General features: G+C 38.8%; 1 protein-coding gene across 9 annotated transcripts in view; it reads left to right on the top strand.

Moving 5' to 3' along the window:
• Positions 1 to 21,271, top strand: part of AGO3 (argonaute RISC catalytic component 3) — a 140,834-nt gene that overhangs the window by 58,218 nt on the left and 61,345 nt on the right. For 7 of the 9 annotated variants that reach the window (XM_077963786.1, XM_077963796.1, XM_028836031.2 and 4 more), the window contains 4 exons: positions 14,117 to 14,251; positions 18,793 to 18,880; positions 19,002 to 19,149; positions 19,577 to 19,696. In XM_077963786.1, the coding sequence (XP_077819912.1) occupies positions 14,117 to 14,251; positions 18,793 to 18,880; positions 19,002 to 19,149; positions 19,577 to 19,696 (491 nt within the window). Of the gene's footprint in view, positions 1 to 220; positions 305 to 10,323; positions 10,372 to 14,116; positions 14,252 to 18,792; positions 18,881 to 19,001; positions 19,150 to 19,576; positions 19,697 to 21,271 lie in introns of all 9 variants that reach the window. The other 2 variants (XM_077963806.1, XM_077963817.1) reach the window with 2 other exon arrangements.

Genomic DNA, 21,271 nt, shown 5'->3' with positions numbered 1-21,271 from the left:
TTACTTTGCATGTAGTCCCTGAAGTGGGATTGCTAGATCATATAGTAGTTCTATTTTTAATGTTTTGAGGATCCTCCATACTGTTTTCTGTAAAGGCTGCAACAAGGGTTTATTAATTGCCAATAAAATGCTGCTGTGAAAAATAATGAGAAATATTGCACTGACGATGTTACTTGGTTACATTTCCTTTTTTGCTTTTGCGTGATTTTGATTTTGGAAGCCTTGTACGTGGTATACTGCACTGAACTAAACAGCCTTTATTGAACTTGAAATCAGCTGGAGAAGACTGGTATTGAGCACTATAGTAAGTACTGTAAAGGAAAATACCAAGTGCAATGGAAGCATAAAAGGGAGGGATGTTTCCCTCAGGAAATGACAGATGGGAGCTAGGTGACATTGGTGATGGAAATAAGCGCAATTCTCTCTTATTGTGTGATTGGTCTTGAGAATTATTGTTCTATTGGCTTTTAATAGCCTAACTTTCAACTGTGGAATTAAACTTACTGTATTTTACCAATCTAAGACTCAAAATTGTTTGTTTACATTTCAACATCTCTGAAATTGGGAGATATCTTACAATTGATGGTTTGTCACAGTTCAATTGGCAGGTTTCTTTTTAAAGAATACATAAAATGTTGGTGCACCTTACCATCAATGTTATCTTAGATTTGATGAAATGCAGAATATTTCTTTAGCTTGTTTTGAGGCCAGCCCATTTGCAACTTGCATTGTATTATTGTAATTCACAGATTTTAAGACCATTATAGTGGCAATTCCAGCATTTTTGGCAGGTTGAGGTGGGTGGATTGCTTGAGTCCAGAGGTTTGAGACCAGCCTGGGCAACATGGTGAAACCCTGTCTCTACAAAAAATACAAAAATTAGCCAGGCATGATAGAGTGAGCTTGTAATCCCGGCTACTCGGGAGGTTGAGGTAGGAGAATCACTTGAGCCGGGAGATGGAGGTTCTGGAGGTTCCAGTGAGCCATGATCTTACCACTGTACTCCAGCCTGGGTGACAGAACAAGACCCTGTCTCAAAAAAATAAAAAGACCTAGTGAATCTGATGTCTGTTAGTTATATCTCCCTTAAGATGTTATTTACCTCTGATGTACCAGATAGAATACTAAGCATTTTGTATTAATTATTATTACAGTATTGCATGTAAATTCCACCACAATTGTGTAAGGTAGTATCATCAACTGAAGTTTAGAGACAGAAAGTCACATAGTTTATATTTAAAGGAGAGAAGTTCAACTCTTCTGACTCCAGTGCTTATACCTTTAACATAGCTGTGTACTGCATCCCTTAAGAAGCAAGATTCCTGGCAGACGAATCTGAGATCTTAGACACATCAGTTAAAAAATTTATTTTTGTGGCCAGGCGCGGTGGCTCACTCCTGTAATCCCAGCGCTTTGGGAGGCCTTGCGGGGCGGATCACAGGGTCAGGAGATCAAGACCATCCTGGCTGACACGTTGAAACCCCATCTCTACTAAAAATACAAAAATTAGCTGGGCGTGGTGGCAGGCACCTGTAGTCCCAGCTACTCGGGAGGCTGAGGCTGGAGAATGGCATGAACCCAGGAGGCGGAGCTTGCAGTGAGCCGAGACTGTACCACTGCACTCCAGCCTGGGCAACAGAGGGAGACTCCATCTCAAAAAAAAAAAAAAATTATTTTTGTTTACTGTTACTTTTCAGTAAAATGTAGCTTTTTGAAAACATTCACTATTCCATTTTGCTTTTAGTAAAAAGTAGTTGGAATATGTAAATGGTTGTAGAATTTAATAATTTTATTTCTGCAGAGTAGTTAGAAGTTCACACTGTAATATGCTGCTTTTGCAAGGAAAACATTTCTAGTAAATAATTTATTAATCACAGTATTAGTGTTGCTTACTTCATGTATTTGTCTTGAGTTCAGGTATAAGATTGCTAAGATTGAGAAATAATTTGATTTTACAATATTCAAATTAATCCTTTCAGAAGTAGATCAAAGCAGAACTTTTCTTTGGGGTGGAATGAGAGTTATCAGCTGATTCAGGCATCTGGGTAAGAATTTTAGCAACATGAGGTCAAACAAGGCCAACTAAAGATATCTGGATCAGGCTTACCCAGGCGGGCTATCTTCACATTAGAAAAGCAGTATAAGGCCGGGCATAGTGGCTCACGCCTATAATTCTAGCACTTTGGGAAGCCGAGGTGGGCAGATTGCCTGAGCTCAGGAATTCAAGACCAGCCTGGCCAACACAGTGAAACCCCGTCTCTACTAAAATACAAAAAATTATCCGGGCTTGGCAGTGTGCACCTGTAGTCTCAGCTACTCGGGAGGCTGAGGCAGGAGAATTGCTTGAACCCAGGAGGCAGAGGTTGCAGTGAGCCAAGGTCGCACCACTGCACTCCAGCCTGGGCGACAGAGCGAGACTCCGTCTCCAAAAACAAAAACAGTAATGGCTGCAGGAATCTCAGTGACAGTCTTCATGAGATCTGTCTCTTGATTCTCACTGTTTTCAGTGTGGTTGAGTTACGCCCTTTCTGTTTGGTGCACAGCTGTCTTCTTGAGATCACACTTCACTGTTGCCCTGGGAATTCCTTTTGTCTTTCTCGTATAATCTTGTTTCTTTTTTTCTCTTTTTAAAAAATTTTCAGAAGCTTCATGAGAATAGGATACCTGGGAAGCAAATGTTATATATAAAAATATAAAATATATATATATATGTTTATATTAGAAAATGTATCAACAAACAAAATGATAGTTCAGCTCTTTCTATGGTGGAAATAATTTTTCTTCAGAAATTCAAAAGCATCACTCCATTTTTAAAATAGCTGTATTGACGTTTAATTTACATACCATAAAATTCACACGTTTTATTTCCTAAGTATTATCTTTCATAGCATGCTGTTCTTGTTTCACAGATGCAGTATCCTCTCCTAGCTTTCTGAGCATAATTTATTTTGGAGTTCTTCCTGTACATGCTTATGCTTCCCCCAAACTCCTTTTTGTTTGTTTTGATCTCTGTCTTCCACTTTGGAGGCTTTCATCCAATATCTAGTATTCTTGATTACTGTCTATTCAGTGGGAATCTAAAAACACTGGATGCTCTGAAGGCATGGATAGGGTTTGTTGACTCTGTTCCTCACCATAGGGTGATTTCAGTGGGCTTAGGTTGGGGAATCTACAATGTTAGGATCCTTAGGTCTCTTCTCTTGGCTGGTCAGGTTGCCCAAAGGTGAGTCTTCCAAACTCCTGCCTAAAGGATAGCAGTGTGGTTGCCTGCATTCTGGAAGCCTCTTTGGGAGTTCCAGCTGGGGGAACTTCTGTATTCAGCATTTAATATGTTACAGTCATTTAATCCCTTGTTTTTGGTACAGTCTTGTGCTCTCAACTGTGTCTGGCATCTTCCTTCCAGGGAGCCTCTGTTTTATCTTTTCCAGTTAGTATGCCTCCAGAATTATGCAAGGATGAACAAGAGGCAGCTGTTCATCAATGTGAGCTAGACACAGGATATAGGACTCTACCTGCTTCTCAGACTGCTTTTCTCTTTATTTTTCTGCATCACTCCCATCCTTTTATCACCAACTTCCTCACTTGCTTTTCATCTTTCAGAATGTTGATATATCCCCTGTTCTGTTCTCCCTTCTAGGTTTGTACCTTTGATTTATTTTTAAATTCCTGGTTACAGTGGAGTTTGAGAAAGGAATGAAATGAAGAATGATAAGAGATGCTCATTGTTAATCTGCCATCTTAACCCAGAATCTATTCTTAAAGGGCAGGGGCTTTGTCTGGTTTATCTCTAAATTGCAGCCCATAAAGGAATCTGTGACATAGTATATACTTAATAAATGTTTGGATGGTTAAGTCTTATTTTGTACCTGTATTAGTTATCTACCACTGCATATCAAATTATTCCAAAACATAGTGACTCAAAACAATAAACTCTCTCACACAGTTTCCATGAGTTAGGAGTGACTTCAGTGGTTCTAGTTCATGAGGCTGCATTCATCTCAAGTCCTTACAGGGCCTGGGGGATTCACTTCCAGTATGACTCACTTAATTGATAACAACTTAGTTCTGGAGGCCTCAGTTCCTTGCCATGTGGACCTCTCTATAAGGCTGGGTAAGTATCCTCACAACATTGTGGCTGGCTTCCTCCAGAGCAGGGATTAATGAGAGAGCAGGGCAGAAGATGTAATAACATTAAGACCTAGCATTGAAAGTTACATTCTTTTATTTTTATAATATCCTATTGGTTACTCAGATTACTTGATATTCAGTATGGGAAGGGACTGTACCAAGCTGTGAATCCCATATGTCAAGACTCATTGGGGACCATCTCAATGGCTGGCTACCACAGTTTCTGACTTAAGCTAGAAATAAAAGAGCATATTAAATCCAAAGTAAGCAGAAAGTAAGAAATAATAAAGATTAGAGCAAAATTTAATTTAAAAACTACAGAGTATCAATGAAGCCAACTGTTGGTTGTTTAAAAAAAATTAGTAGAATTAATAAACTCCTAGCAAGATTAATCAGGAAATTAGGAAAAAGCAGATTACCAGTATCAGGAATGAAGCGGGGGTATCACTAAAGATTCTTCAGAATTGAAAGATTAATAAGGGAATGGTATGAATAACTTTATGCCAATTAATTTGATAACTTAGATGAAACAAATTCCTTGACAAGCCACAGCTTTACCAAAATTGACTCAAAAAAGAAGTCTGAATAGCCCTGTATCAAAGACATTGAATTCACAATTCCTCCTCACAAAACTGCAGTCCCAAATGATTTCACTAGTGAGTTTTTTCTAACATATAAGGGAATATAACATCAATCTTTCACAAATTCTTTCAGAAAATAGAAAAGGTTTCCCCCACTCCTGCCCCCTGCATTTTTTTTTTTTTTTTTTTTTTTTTTTTTTTTTTTTTGCGATGGAGTCTCACTCTGTTGCCCAGGCTGGAGTGCAATGGCGAGATCTCTGCTCACTGCAACCTCCCAGGTTCAAGCATTGTCCTGCCTCAGCCTCACAAGTAGCTGGGACTACAGGCATGCACCACCACGCCCAGCTAATTTTTGTGTTTTTAGTAAAGACAGGGTTTCACCATATTGGCCATCATGTCTCAAACTCCTGACTTCATGACCCACCTTCCTCAATCTCCCAAAGTGCTGGGATTACATGTGTAAGTCACCACACTCAGAATTTTTTTTTTTTTTTTTTTTTTTTTTGAGACGGAGTCTCGTTCTGTCGCCCAGGCTGGAGTGCAGTGGCCGGATCTCAGCTCACTGCAAGCTCCGCCTCCCAGGTTCACACCATTCTCCTGCCTCAGCCTCCCGAGTAGCTGGGACTACAGGTGCCCGCCACCTCGCCCGGCTAGTTTTTTGTATTTTTTAGTAGAGACGGGGTTTCACCATGTTAGCCAGGATGGTCTCGATCTCTTGACCTCGTGATCCGCCCATCTCGGCCTCCCAAAGTGCTAGGACTACAGGCTTGAGCCACCGCGCCCGGCCTAGAGCCCACCGTGCCCGGCCCAGATTGTTTTCTAAATTTTTTTTTTTTTTTGAGACAGGCTGTGTCACCTAGGCTGGAATGCAATAGTGTGATCACAGCTCACTGCAGCCTCAACCTCCTGGGCTGTGCTGCTCAGGCTGGTCTCGAACTCCTGTGCTCAAGCAATTCTCCCATCTGGGCCTCCCAAAACGCTGGAATTATAGGCATAAGCCAACATGCCCGGCCCCAGTTCATTTTCTGAGGCTGGTATACCTGGTACTAACACCTGACAAAGATCCTCTCAACAGGAAAGTTATTTGACTCATTTTAAACATTCTCGTGATAAAAATTTATAACAAACTAGTAATAAAAGGAAATTTCTTCAGCTAATTAAAAACACGTAGAAAAACATACAGGCATCATCATACTTCTGTGGTGAAGAGATTGAACGCTTTTGCCCTAAATTAAAGAAGAAGGCAAGGATGCTTGCTCTCATTATTTCTATTTAGTAATCATACTGGAGGTCCCAGGCAGTGGCAAAGCAAGAAAAGGAAATAAAAGGCATAATTTGTAAAGGAAGAAATAAAACTATCTCTGTTATTACGTAGAAGACATAATACTCTTAATAATAAAATTCTAAAGAATCTACCAAAACAAGCCCCATTAAAATTATTAGAATTAATACATCAATTTAGTGAGGCCACAGGATGCTAACTGCATATACAAAAATGAATACTAGCACTATAACAAATAATACCAGCATTCAACAATTGAAAAACAATTTAAGTGCCATTCATAACATAAAACATAATTTTTAGGAATAAATGTAAAGATGTGCATGGCCCTTACGCTGAAAGCTAAGCATTACTGAGAAAGACAAGGAAGGTAAAGAGGTGTTCTTGGACCAGAAGTCTCAAATTGTTAAGAATTTTATTCTCCCCAAATTGATCTATAAACTCAATACAATAGAAATCCCATCAGGCTTACTTTGGGAGGCTGAGGTGGGTGGATTGCCTGAGCTCAGGAGTTTGCAACCAGCCTAGGCAACATGGTGAAACCCCATCTCTACTAAAATACAAAAAAAATTAGCCAGGCATGATGGTGTGCGCCTGTAGTCCCAGCTACTCAGGAGGCTGAAGCAGGAGAATTGCTTGAACCTGGGAGGCAGAGGTTGCAGTGAGCCAAGATACCACTGCACTCCAGCCTGGGCGACAGAGCAAGACTCTGTCTCAAAAAAATAATTACATATATATATATATGTAATTTATATATATATATATATACACACACACATATAAAATTGTCAAGCTGATTCTAAGATTTATATGCTGGTACGAAGAACCTAGCATTTCTATTTTGAAGAGCCAAAAACTCTTTTAAAGAAGAACAAAGTTGGTGGATTTATACTACCTGGTTTCAAGACGTGCTGTAAAACTACTGAAATCAAAAACAGTGATACTGGGGTAAAGACTGTCAGGTTACAGAACAGCTACCAGAATAGACCCATTAATGTGGCTGGTTGATTTTTGACAAAGGGCCCAACATAATAGAATGCCAAAAAGGTTAGTCTTCTCAATAAATGATGTAACAACTGGATATTTGTATAAAAAAATTAACGTTAACACCACACAGAAAATTTAATTCAGAGTTTATCCCAGGATAAGACATTAAAACTGGGAAATTTCCAAGAGAAAATGGGGAAAATATTCATGATCTTGGACGAGGCAAAGATTTTTTTCTTCTTTCAAGACAGGATCTCCTTATCACCTGGACTGAAGTGCAGTGGGTGATCTTGGCTCATTGCAACCTCTGCCTCCCTAGTTCAAGCGGCTCTCCCACCTCAGCCTCCTGAGTAGCTGGGACCACAGGTGCATGCCACCACGCCTGGGTAATTTTTGATATTTTAGTAGAGATGAGGTTTTACCATGTTGGCCAGGCTGGTCTCGAACTCCCTGATCTCAAGTGATGCACCCACCTAGGCCTCTCAAAGTGCTGGGATTACAGGCATAAGCCACTGCACCCGGCCAGGCTTTCTTAATAAATCGAAAACCATTGCAATTAAAAGCTTCTCCTTTTGAGAACACCATTAAGAAAATGACAAGGCAGCCAGGGGCACTGGCTCACACCTATAATCCCAACACTTTGGGAGGCCTAGGCAAGAGAATTGCTTGAGGCCAGGAGTTTGAGACCAGCCTGGCCAACATAGCAAAAAAAAATTTATTTTTGATTAGCTGAGCGTGTTGGTGCATGCCTCTAGTCCCAGCTTCTTAAGAGGATGAGAAGATTACTTGAGCCCAGGAGTTAGAGGTTGTGGTAATAATTATCACCAGTGCACTCCCTCCAGGGCAACAGAGCAAGACTTTGACTCTTTGAAAAAAAAAAAAAAGCTACAACTGAGAGAACACATTTGCAAAACATAACAGAACAATACTTATATCCAGAATATATGAAAAATGTACATAACTCAGTAAGAAATAGAAAAAAAGTAGCAATAAAAATCACATACTTAACAAAAGAATATGTGTGGTTGGGTGCGGTAGCTCACGCCTGTGATCCCAGCACTTTCGGAGGCTGAGGCGGGCAGATCACCTGACGTCAGGAGACCAGCCCAGCCCAACCAACATGGTGAAACCCTATCTCTACTAAAAGTACAAAAATTAGCCGGGCATGGTGGCAGTCACCTGTAGTCCCAGCTACTCAGGAGGCCGAGGTAGGAGAATTGCTTGAACCCAGGCAGCAGAGGTTGCAGTGAGCCAAGATTGCACCATTGCACTCCAGCCTGGGCGACGAGCAAAACTCCGTCTCAAAAAAAAAAAAATTTTTTTAAAGAGTATATGTGAATGGTCATTAAGCCCTTGAGAAGATGCAGAACATCGTTGGCCATTCAGGAAATTCAGAAAGAACCACAGGGAGATACCACCCATAAGTACTAGATTGACTAAATTTAAAAGACTGAAAATAAATGTTGACAAAGATTTGGAGCAACTAGAAATGGGAGGAGTGTAAAATGGTACAACTACTTTGAAAAATAGTTGGGCGGCCAGACGCAGTGGCTCACGCCTGTAGTCTCAGCACTTTGGGAGGCCTAGACAGGCAGATCAGTTTAGGTCAGGAGTTCAAGACCAGCCTGGCCAACATGGTGCACTCCGTCTCTACTAAAAATACAAAAAAATTAGCTGGCGTGGTGGCGCATGCCTATAATCCCAACTACTTGGGAGGCTGAGGCAGGAGAATAGCTTGAAACCAGGGAGACAGAGGTTGCAGTTAGCCGAGATTACGCCACTACACTCCAGCAGCCTGGGCAACAGAGCAAGACTCCGTCCAAAAATAAATAAAAGAATTGTTATGGCTATTCTTGTTTCATTGTGCTTTCTCGTTAATTATAGTATCTTAAGTTCCAGAGGGAGAGAGGATTACATTCTGTTGATATTTTGACTGAAAGTGCTTTGAATTTGAAGATTAATTCGGGGATAATTTACATGAATAGGGTGTATTACTCCATTTATTTGATCTTCTATAGTATCTTTCAGTAAGAGATACTTATTGCTTCCATAGGTCTTACATACCTTTTGTTTAGATTTCATCTCAAATGCCTTATGTTTTTTGTTGTGATCATAAGTGATATATTTTTAAATTACGTTTTAAGTAGGGTGCTAGTGTATAATAATATAATTTATTTTTATATGTAGACCTTAAATCTAGCAACATTGCTGAATTATTAATTCTGTAATTTGTCCATAGATTTTATTGGGTTTTCTATGCACACAATTAATGTTGTGAAGGGTAATAGTTTTGTTTATCTCTTTCCATCCTTTTCACTTTTTATTCTCCTAATTTGCTTTGCTATGCTAGCTGGAACTTCCTATAAAATGAAGTTGAATTTACCATAGAGTTTTTTTTTTTTCTTTTTTATGTATCTGCCAGGTTGTAATACCATAGAGTTTTGGTAAATAACTTTTACCAGATTAGGGAAGTTCCCTTCTCGTCCTGGTACAATAAGAGTATTTACTTCAGTGCTGAATTTTATCAAATGCTTGCTTTTTGGGGACTGCCATCTATGGAAATGATTATATGCTTATTTCCTGTAACATGTTAATGTAGTATATTTTATTGATAGATGTTTTAAATGTTAAATGTAAACATTTTTCAGTAATAATTAGCTAATTTGTGAAAGGGAAAGAATAAAATACATATATATGTAGGTTTATTAAATATTAATAATTCATCCGAGGGACAGAAAAGCAAATATTTGATCATTAAAATTTATTCCTAATTCAAAACTATATTTGCTGATTTCAACCCATTCTTTATGAGTTTTTTATTACTAAATTTAATTTTTACCTCAAATGCCCACCTTCCTGTAGAGAAGATGGTCAGTAGTAAAATGATTCAGAGTATAGTGGAATAAACAGGGAAGATAGTAGAAGAGGGTTAAACAGGAGAAATAATTCTAGCATGTTTGTTTAGTAGTTACAAGTAATTACAGCTTTATGGTATCTGAAATATTAGTTGTGAATGCTGGTGTTATAGCAATCCAATGAATGAATTTTACCTGTAGGATTAAAAGAAAGGCAAATTAAGCATATTATTCACTATATATTTATTTTTCTTTATTTACTTTTTAAAAATTAACCCAGATCAATATGTGCCAAGAACTTAAACATTATAAACATATAACTTATATTTGGTATGTGTCCTGTCAGCCTTCCTTTTTGTGCACTATAATATTCTAACATTTTTCAGTAGAAGAATATAATGTATATATATTTAAAACTTATGGATTTGAATAAGATACCCAGAATACTGTTACAATCTTAACAGTCTCTCTCTTTTTTTTTTTTAATTAGTTAGAAACGGGAAATGTTTCTAAAGTTTATTTGGATGGAAGTTTAGCAGTGAGTATTGATTTCTCTTATCTTTTTCACAGAAGTACTCATGGGCCGGGTGCGGTGGCTCACGCCTGTAATCCCAGCACTTTGGGAGGCCGAGGCGGGTGGATCATTTGAGGCCAGGAGTTTGAGACAAGCCTGGCCAACATGGTGAAACCCCGTCTCCACTAAAAATACAAAAATTAACTGGGTGTGGTGGCATGCACCTGTAATTCCAGCTCTTGGGAGGCTGAGGCACAAGAATTGCCTGAACCTGGGAGGCAGAGGTTGCAGTAAGCCAAGATCACGCCACCACACTCCAGCCTGGATGACAGAGGGAGACTCTGTCTCAAAAATAGATGAATAAATAAATAATGAAAAATAAGTACTCATGGATGTATACCAAAAAAATAAATACACACACATACGTACACAAACACACACACATACACAGGAACATTCATTGGAATATTGTTTGTAATAGTAAAAAATAACCCATAACTCTCCCTTAGGGGACATGAAGTACATCCATACAATGGGATATCTTGCAGCTATGAGAGAGAATGATATAGTTTCATATTAGTACATACAAGGCACAGTATAGTGTTTCTAATGTTTTACCATTTGTGTTATTTTTTCTTAAGAGGGGAAGGGAGTACCTATTTACTTAATTATCATGCACCCATACTGTAATATAGTGTGCAGCAATTAAAAGAGTGTACTAACATGAAAAGATCTCTAAGATGTATTGTTAATTTTTAAAATAATGATAAAATGAGTCAGAATGTTTATCATCTGATTTCATCTAAAAAGTTATTCCTACATTTTTATCTTTGTAAATTAGTATTAATTTTTATTTTTTAATCACCTTTCTGACAAATCTAAGTGCATATTAAAAGGAGAGGTTGTGTACATACCTAAGTACTAACAATGGTTACTTATTAGAGCTATTTGGAGGTGGGAGGTTCAGACTGGAGAGGGTCTTTACTTTGTGTATCTCTGTATTGTTTGAGTTTTTATGAGGAAACTTTATTCGTGTATTGTGTAATAAAGAAGTAAAAAACAGTATGCACTCAGTACCAAAAAGTGAAGTTATAAAGATAAAAGTGTTTTTTCATAGTAAAAAATGTATTTAAAAAAAAAATTTTTTTTGAGATGAAACGTCTTGCTCTGTCACCCAGGCTGGAGTGCAGTGGCACAATCTCGGCTCACTGCAACCGTTGCCTCATGGGTTCAAGTGATTTTCTGGCCTTAGCCTCCTGAGTAGCTGGGATTACAGGCGTCTGCCACCACACCCAGCTAATTTTTGTATTTTTTAGTAGAGATGGGGTTTCACCATGTTGGCCAGGCCGATCTTGAACTCCTAATTTCAAGTGATCCGTGCACCTTGGACTCCCAAATTGCTGGGATTACAGGCGTGAGCCACTGTACCCAGACAAGATAACTTTTTTTTTTTTTTGAGACAGAGCCTCACTCTGTCACCCAGACTAGAGTACAGTGGCATGATCTCCGCTCACTGCAACCTTGGCCTCCCGGGTTCAAGCCATTCTCAAGCCTCGGTCTCCTGAGTAGCTGGGATTACAGGCGCACGCCACCACACCCGGCTAATTTTTTTGTAATTTCAGTAGAGATGGGGTTTCACCATGTTGCTTAGGCTGGTTTTGAACTCCTGAGCTCAGGCAGTCCGTCTCTTTCGGCCTCCCAAAGTGCTGGGATTATAGGTGTGAGCCACCACGCCCGGCCAAAAATATTTTAAAGAAAATAAAATACCCACAGTAGCCTCACCACCCACATTTATCCAGAGATAACTACTGTTAAAGCTTTGAAAATATCTTCCCAGAGGTAAGGGACATTTTATGGAGGACATTTAATGCTAAACCAAGGAAAGCAAGAGAAGGATCCCCACATAACAAGTTTACACTCCTGACCTCATGATCCGCCCGCCTCGGCCTCCCAAAATTCTGGGATTACAGGCGTGAGCCACCAACCTGGCCAACATGGTAAAACCTCGTCTCTACTAAAAATGCAAAAATTAGCTGGACATGGTGGTGGGTGCCTGTAATCCCAGCTACTCTACTCGGGAGGCTGAGGCAGGAGAATTGCTTGAACCTGGGAGGGGGAGATTGCAGTGAGCCAAGATCGCGCCATTGCACTCCAGCCTGGGCCACAGAGTGAAACTCTGTCTCAAAAAAAAAAAAAAAGAAAGTTTACATGTAGCTGAACAGTGGGCATTTTGTTTGTTTGTTTTTTGTTTTTTTGAGTAGAAAAATGACATGTAACTCACTGTCTTACGGTTTTACTTTTTGTTGTATCCCCAGTGCCTATATAACACATAATAGCCATTAATAAGTATGTGTCTAAGAAATGAGTGATGATGGCCAGGTGCAGTGGCTCACGCCTGTAATCCCAGCCCTTTGGGAGGCTGAGGTGGGTGGATCACGAGGTCAGGAGATCGAGACCATCCTGGCTAACATGGTGAAACCCGTCTGTACTAAAAAATACAAAAAAATTAGCCAGGCGTGGTGGCGGGCGCCTGTAGTCCCAGCTACTTGGGAGACTGAGGCAGGAGAATGGCGTGAACCCGGGAGGCAGAGCTTGCAATGAGCTGAGATCGTGCCACTGCACTCCAACCTGGGTGATAGCGAGACTCTGTCTCAAAAAAAAAAAAAAAAAAGAAAAGAAAAAGAAAAATGAGTGATGGTGATCTGCTAACCACTGGTGAAACTCTTCTAGTTCCAAAACCTATGGTTAAGAAATCATACTGGTTGACTGTTAAAAAACCACCCATTGCTCAATAATATTGGACAGATAACCCTTAATATTACTATCTGTAAGCTGAGCACAGTGGCTCATGCCTGTAATTCCAGCACTTTGGGAGGCCGAGGGGGACGGATCACCTGAGGTCAGGAGTTCGAGACCAGCCTGACCAACATGGAGAAACCCCATCTCTACCAGAAGTGCTAAATTGGCTGGGCGTGGTGGCGCATGCCTGTAGTCCCAGCCACTTGAGAGGCTGAGGCAGGAGAATCGCTTGAACCCAGGAGGCGGAGGTTGCAGTGAGCTGAGATTTGTGCCATTGCACTCTAGCCTGGACAACAAGAGCGAAAGTCTGTCTCAAAAAAAAAAAAATTATATATATATAAAATATTTTATGTATATATATATGTGTGTGTGTATATATATGTATATGTATATCATTATCTGTAGCTTAGATTAGCACCAACGACTAATACCACTGTTTTTTCAAATCATTACAAGACAGGGAAAACTCTCATTAGAATAGACAGTCTAGGGTGGCATAGAAAGCCTTGTTTAAGAAATAATAAATACTGGCCAAGTGTAGTGGCTAACACCTGTAATCCTACCACTTTGGGAGGCTGAGGTGGGAGGATCACTTGAGCTCAGGAGATGGAAACCAGCCTGAGCAATATAGTGAGACCTTGCTTCTATTTAAAAAGAAATAATACCTAACCATCTCACCAGCCTTCTTTGTCTCTTACAAGCCTTGTCTCACCCAGAACACTTCTCTATAGAGAATGGAATGAATCAGTTACTTATGATGAAAGAGATAGGTAATAAAAACTGTAGTATCTGGCCATTCTGTATTTGTGCCTCAGAGGTCAAATTAAAACTGCTTAATTTTGGAAATTTGTGTGTACATAAATGTGCATAAGGGATCATTTTAAATAGATAGTTATCATGGAGCCTAAGATGAAATTTCTGAATTTTTTAGGGAAACATTAATTTGTATTATTTGTGTTTTTCTTCTTAGTTTCTGCCACTGCCTTCTACAAAGCACAACCTGTAATTCAGTTCATGTGTGAAGTTCTTGATATTCATAATATTGATGAGCAACCAAGACCTCTGACTGATTCTCATCGGGTAAAATTCACCAAAGAGATAAAAGGTGAATTAATTAGCATTTAGCACAACTTAACTATAAAATGCATGGATATAACAACCTTTTATTAAAATGTTTTTTTGTATAATTAAAATCTATTTATGTAACATAACCAGTAAAACTATACATCAATTATAAAATAAAATATTACATTAAATTCATTACTATAACATCTTAGGTGGTATTTGAAAGAAATGCCAAGTAATGGAGTTAGTATCACTGCCAGCTAATTTTTTGTTAATACTTTCCCTGACTAGCTGAAGGGATAAGAATGTCTCGTGGGAAAATGCTTTAGTAATACTGTTAAAAGTAGGAAGCTGACTCCAAAAATATTTGTTATTTTAGAACTAGAATCATTCTTTGAACATATTCTAATATAATTACTTCCTTATTTTTCTGAAATGATATTTATTTCAGTCCTTTGAAAATGTATTAATGTGGGGCTAGCCTGTTTCATGTGTTATTCTAGAATTATAGTTATTTAATATAAGTTATAGAGTTGACTCTTGATCTTATCTGTTATGCTTAGTAGCTAAAATTTGTACAGTGCTGTCGCATCATATGTACATTTAATTCAGATAAATTCATCTCTACATGGCTGCCCAAAAATAAAAACAAAAAATAATTTTAATAGTGTACTGAAATCTATATTTTATATGTATTTAGTCTGATACTCTCTAATCAGAATGAGTAGGATAAATTGTATTTATATTGTTAGATCTTAAATAGCCAGAAATAATAATGTTGTTTTTATTTTAAGATTTTACCTATTTATTGCAGATAATTTTCAGCTTGTGGTTTGAATGAAGCATTTAAGTTTGTTCATTGAACATCTTTCAGTTCCCCCAGATCAATTAGAGTAGTTTAATACATTCTGCTTGCGCCAGTAATCATTCATTCTTTGCCATTCAGTAACCAAGAGAGAGATAGTCATTGTAATAAAACATTAAAAGGAAGATCCACCCTGCTTCAAAAATAAACATCCATTTATCTCAAGTTATTTAAATGCCAAAATAAGAAACTGTTTATGTAACTGTTTTGCAACCATACCATTGTCCTTTCATAATTTGTATTAACTGCACAGCTGGCATTGTCAGGAGGTTAGTACATTACCTACCATTAATATGTGATCATCTAAATGCCATGGTTTCCAGTGGAGTTGCTGCTTAGTTACCACCTCTGATATCATGAAGTCACTTACATTATTTTGCGGTAACTATGCAATCAACTCATATCACCACTCTATCACAGAAAATACAAGATGTACAGAACAAGGATTCAACTGCTGCCCGAAGAGCATGGACTCGATCTTAACTTCAACTGCTCAGGGGCCCAAAGAAATGACTGAAAAAATGACTAGAAAGCATAATAAAGTTGATGTTATAGTGAAGGTAAAGCCAAGTTTATAGGTTAAATATTTATTAAAGCCAAAAGTGTTTTTTTGGTTGGATGGAGGGTTTGGGGAGGGACCTGGGCAGAGAATTATCTAGTCCACTTTTTAAAAATTTCAGCTTTTTGCTAGCCCCTAGATTTTTGGTCTAATTCTTAGGTACCTATGATCCTAGTTTGGGGATGGAAAAACCTGGGTTGGATCCAGTTGACAAACTGATTATTTTTTCTTCGTTCCAAGTAAAATAGTGCTTTTTTAAAAAAAATTTTAAAAAGGCTCTTTAAAGTATATCATCTATTCCTACTACAGTAACCCAAGAGAATAAGAGTTTTATGTTCTGTCCTGTATCTATGGGTTTTTTAGCTGGTATGAAGAATTTGATGCTAGCTGTTAAATATTGACGCAAAGTATACAATAAAGAATTGATTTTCTTAGTATATTCATCTTATTCCAGTTGAACTTGTACCAAAATATTTAATAATAACTTTGAAGTGGTTTCTTTATCCAGTAACTCATGATAGTTAAACAGCAGAAATATTGGGGAAAATGTATGGTAAAAGTACCATATATATATATTAGTGCCAACTTATTTTTAGTAAAAGTTTACTTTATAGGCTCGGAGAACCTTATTAATATTTTTTTTTAATTTGAAGAGTTGAAAATAAATTGCTAAGTGGTGCAAATAACAGAAATTTGTTTTAGACTTTTCTATTGTGTTCTTCCCTGAACATAGTATTTTTACATCTTGTTTACTTCATATTATTAGTATTTCCTTCTTTTTTTTTTTTGAGACGGAGTCTCACTCTGTGGCCCAGGCTGGAGTGCAGTGGCCAGATCTCAGCTCACTGCAAGCTCCTCCTCCCGAGTTTACGCCATTCTCCTGCCTCAGCCTCCCCAAGTAGCTGGGACTACAGGCACCCGCCACCTCGCCCGGCTAGTTTTTTGTATTTTTTAGTAAAGACGGGGTTTCACCGTGTTAGCCAGGATGGTCTCGATCTCCTGACCTCGTGATCCGCCTGTCTCGGCCTCCCAAAGTGCTGGGATTACAGGCTTGAGCCACCGCGCCCGGCCAGTATTTCCTTCTTTTAAGATCCTCCTTTGACAGTATTTTATTTTCTAGTCTCCTTTATAATATAAAGACATAGTAATTCTCTAGTTGATCTGACATTTTTGTCTTATAAAGGTAGTTTTAATGAAAAACTACTACTCACTGATTCAAGGAGGAGCACTTCTGAAGAAAAACAAACCCATACCAATCTGGTACAGGAATGGATACCATGTCCATTTAACGTCTTAATTTGTTCTGATCTATCAGAAGAAAATACCATTTATATGATTGATCTTTGTGTTTGGTACTAATTTTCTTACCTAATTGCAGGTAGCAGTTAGGTAAGAAAATACATTTTACCACAGCAGGCATTCTCAACCTCAGCAGCATTGACATTTTGGGCTGGATAATTCTTTGTTGGGATTGGGGGTAGGGCTGTTCTGTGCATTACAGGATATTTCATACTATCCCTGGCCTCTACTCAATAGAAAGTAGTAACATCCCCAGTCATGCCAATCAAAAATATCTCCAGACATTGCCAAATGTCCCCCGGGGGACAGACTGGCCTCTGGCTAAGAACCACTGCAGTATAGGAATCACAAATATAAAAGAGAAATATGACAAAGAGTAATAACCATAAATATTATCAGGGAACTAAAAGTTGTTCTCCATCTACGCCATTTTGTACTTTATCCTTTGGAGTCTAGGCCAAACTTTAGAAAGGAGATGCTTTTCTGTGACCTCTGTGTACCTGTTAACTCTTCTCTAGGCCAAGACTGCCCTGACTACATGTAGACACTTAAATTTAAATTAATTAAAATTAAGGCCAGGTGTGGTGGCTCACGTCTGTAATCTCAACACTTTGGGAGGCCGAGGTGGGTGGATCAGCTGAGGTCAGGAGTTTGAGACCAGCCTGACCAACATGGTGAAACCCCATCTCTGCTAAAAATACAAAAATTAACTGGGCGTAATGGCGGGTGCCTGTAATCCCAGCTAATCGGGCGGCTGAGGCAGGAGAATCGCTTGAACCCTGGAGACAGAGGTTGCAGTGAGCCAAGATCGCGTCATTGCACTCTGACCTGGGCAACAAGAGCAAAAAACTCAAAAAAAAACAAAAAAATCTATATATAAAAAAATAAAATTAGATTTTCAGTTTCTTAGGTATACCAGCTACATTTCCTATGCTTAGTAACATGTTATTAGTGATTACCATATTAGCATAGATGTAGAACATTCCATCATCTCAAGAAAATTCTCTTTGACAGCACTGCTTCAGAAAATTCATCTCGAAGAACTTCAGTCAATGGCTTAAAGCCCATTTCTTCACATGCTAGAGCAGGCCTGGGATCCTTGAACTCCTAGAGTCCACAGATGGACTGCAGGGATCCAATAACTCCTAAAATCACGTGCTAAATAATGTATATATGCATTTTGCTGAGAGTTTATTGCTTACGTCACATTCTCAAAGGGGTCTTGACTCCGTAAGAGGATAGGGATCGCCTACTTTAGGAATTATTTTGGTTGCATTTGATTTTTAATAGTATTGGAAAAGAGCTGTGTCACTATATTATACTTCTATAAAATTGTCGCTTCTGTTAAAAATGCCTGGTATTTTTTTCTCCTGCTTTATAAATCTTTAAAGGGCTTCTTTCTTGAGCTTTATGAAATTCTGATCTTCAATCAGTATGTGATGACTGGGCTAGGTAAATATCACATAATTTGAAATTATGGAATACCTTGAGAATTATTGGAATTCCTCTTTCATTCCACCTTCCCTCTCCCAGCATAAATACCTGAATTTAGTGTAAACAGTGTTTTTTATTAATGGAAGATTTTGGCCCTTGATCTATGGGCTTTGCAAATTTTACAATTTTATTTTTTAATGTATAGGCTTGATGGGGTAAGGAAAAATTTTGCCATTAGGTCTGTCATGATTGTGACCATTATTAGCAATGTTATATGTAAAATCTGGTGTTTATATCGTATTGCCTGTATCACAGAATTTTTTGTCTGTTCAGAATTGAGTTTTTATAGTATGAACAGGCTTTATAAGTATAAATATTTTACATGTGACAGTTCTGTAACCTCCATTTTTCTTGTTGGGAACAGGTTTGAAGGTTGAAGTGACTCATTGTGGAACAATGAGACGGAAATACCGTGTTTGTAATGTAACAAGGAGGCCTGCCAGTCATCAAACGTAAGAAATTTTGTCAGAGCAGCGATGGTGTGAGGCAGCTTGCCCTAGTTAGTGGGGTTGGGAGTTTTTCTGACTCTTACTGGGAAATAATTGTTCATGTGTACTTTTTTTTTTTTCTCAGCTTTCCTTTACAGTTAGAAAATGGCCAAACTGTGGAGAGAACAGTAGCGCAGTATTTCAGAGAAAAGTATACTCTTCAGCTGAAGTACCCGCACCTTCCCTGCCTGCAAGTCGGGCAGGAGCAGAAACACACCTATCTGCCGCTAGAAGTAATGCCTTCCCACTGCTAATTCATACCCTGTTCATCATTCTTTTGGGGTCTTTTATGGCCGATAACTTACCTCATACAGAACATTTGTTTTGGAATATGAACTGTTTTTAAGTTTTAATTTATTCTAAATTTTCTGTAATGAAATAACACGAAACAAGTTCATCCATAGTCCTACAAGTCTAGTGTAACCACTGTTAACATTTTGATATACTATACTTCTTTCAGTCTTCATCTGGTGTACATTTTACTTAATTATAATCATACTGTAGAGCCGTCTTGTTTACTACTTTTTTACTTAACATATTGAAAATAAGTGGTTTAATGAAGTTGATTTTAAATTTTTATTTTACATTTAATTGACACTAAGTAAAAGCTAAAAAAAAAAAGATATATACATCTAGTACAAAACTTTTTTCCATTTGTAGGTCTGTAATATTGTGGCAGGGCAACGATGTATCAAGAAGCTAACAGACAATCAGACTTCCACTATGATCAAGGCAACAGCAAGATCTGCACCAGATAGACAAGAGGAAATTAGCAGATTGGTTAGTACTTAACCTTAGAAATGAGAATTTAAAACATATTAGGGCAAACTATAATACTAGAGAACCATGTCCTTATCAACCCATACCTTATTACCATTTCACGGACTGTCAGAATTAAAAGGGATCATGGAAGTAATCTAATGTTCTCGATACAAGCCTTGGTGGGCTATATGAGAAGGGTTAGGTCCTTCTCATTGAACACTGAGCTTTTTAAGTAGATCCAGGGAACAGATCCTCTCAGAAGAAATGTTTCAATTTAGTAAACTGGAACCTCCACCTGAAAGAGGTGGGAAATAGGAGGAAAAGTCAATTATGACTAGCAATACTAAAATTCTGTTTTTGGTTTTTTGTTTTTTTTCTCTTCAGGGACAAAGTCTTGCTCTGTCACCCAGGCTGTAGTGCAGTGGTGTGATCTCGGCTCACTGCAAGCTCTGCCGCCCGGGTTCACACCATTCTCCTGCCTCAGCCTCGCCAGCAGCTGGGACAACAGGTGCACTCCCCCACGCCAGGCTAATTTTTTTGTATTTTTAGTAGAGATGGGGTTTTACCGTGTTAGCCAGGATGGTGTTGATCTCCCGACCTCATGATCTGCCCGCCTCGGCCTCCCAAGGTGCTGGAATTACAGGCGTGAGCCACCGTGCCCAGCCAATACTAAAATTCTTAACACTCAGTCTAAGATTGCTTAGTCTCCAGTATCAGAGTGGCAGCTATACAGTCTGAATAAAGAAATGGCTGGGCTCAGTGGCTCACATCTGTAATCCCAGCAGTTTGGGAGGCCAAGGCAGGTGGATCACTTGAGGCCAGGAATTTGGGACCAGCCTGGGAAACATGGTGAAATGCCATCTCTACTAAAAACACAAAAATTAGTGAGGCATGGTGGCATGCATCTGTAATCCCAGCTAGTCAGGTGGCTGAGGCACGAGAATCACTTGAACCTGAGAGGCAGAAGCTGCAGTGAGCCGATCACACCACTGCACTTCAGCCTGGACAATGAAGTAAGACTCTGTCTCAAAAGAAAAGAAAAGAAAAGAAAAGAAAAAGGTCAGGCGCAGTGGCTCAGGGCCTGTAATCCCAGCACTTTGGGAGGCCGAGGGGGGAGCGGATCACCTGAGGTTAGGAGTTCAAGACCAGCCTGACCAACATGGAGAAACCCTGTGTCTACAAAAATACAAAATTAGCCAGACGTGGTGGCGCATGCCTGTAATCCCAGCTACTCAGGAGGCTGAGGCAGGAGAATCGCTTGAACCCGGGAGGCAGAGGTTGCGGTGAGCCAGGATTGCACCACTGCACTCCAGCCTGGGCAACAAGAGTGAAACTCCATCTCAAAAAAGAAAGAAAGAGAAAGAAAGAAAAAAGAAAAAAAATAAAAGATAGTTTTAACCACGTAAGGTCTCTGTGCTGTCTCATTGTTCTAAATGAAGGGAAGGAAGGCATTACCAATATCACTTTTTAAAACTCATAGAATAAGACAAAACTCAAGATAAAAGGGCATCTGAATCTTATCTGGCTGTTTTCTCGAACACCATTTTAACTGCCCAAAGAGAAAAAAATCTGGAAATAATGAATATTTCCCAA

The sequence above is a fragment of the Macaca mulatta genome, chromosome 1 (assembly GCF_049350105.2).
Source record: "Macaca mulatta isolate MMU2019108-1 chromosome 1, T2T-MMU8v2.0, whole genome shotgun sequence".
Taxonomy (NCBI): domain Eukaryota; kingdom Metazoa; phylum Chordata; class Mammalia; order Primates; family Cercopithecidae; genus Macaca; species Macaca mulatta.
This window is presented reverse-complemented; position numbering and strand designations above follow the sequence as displayed.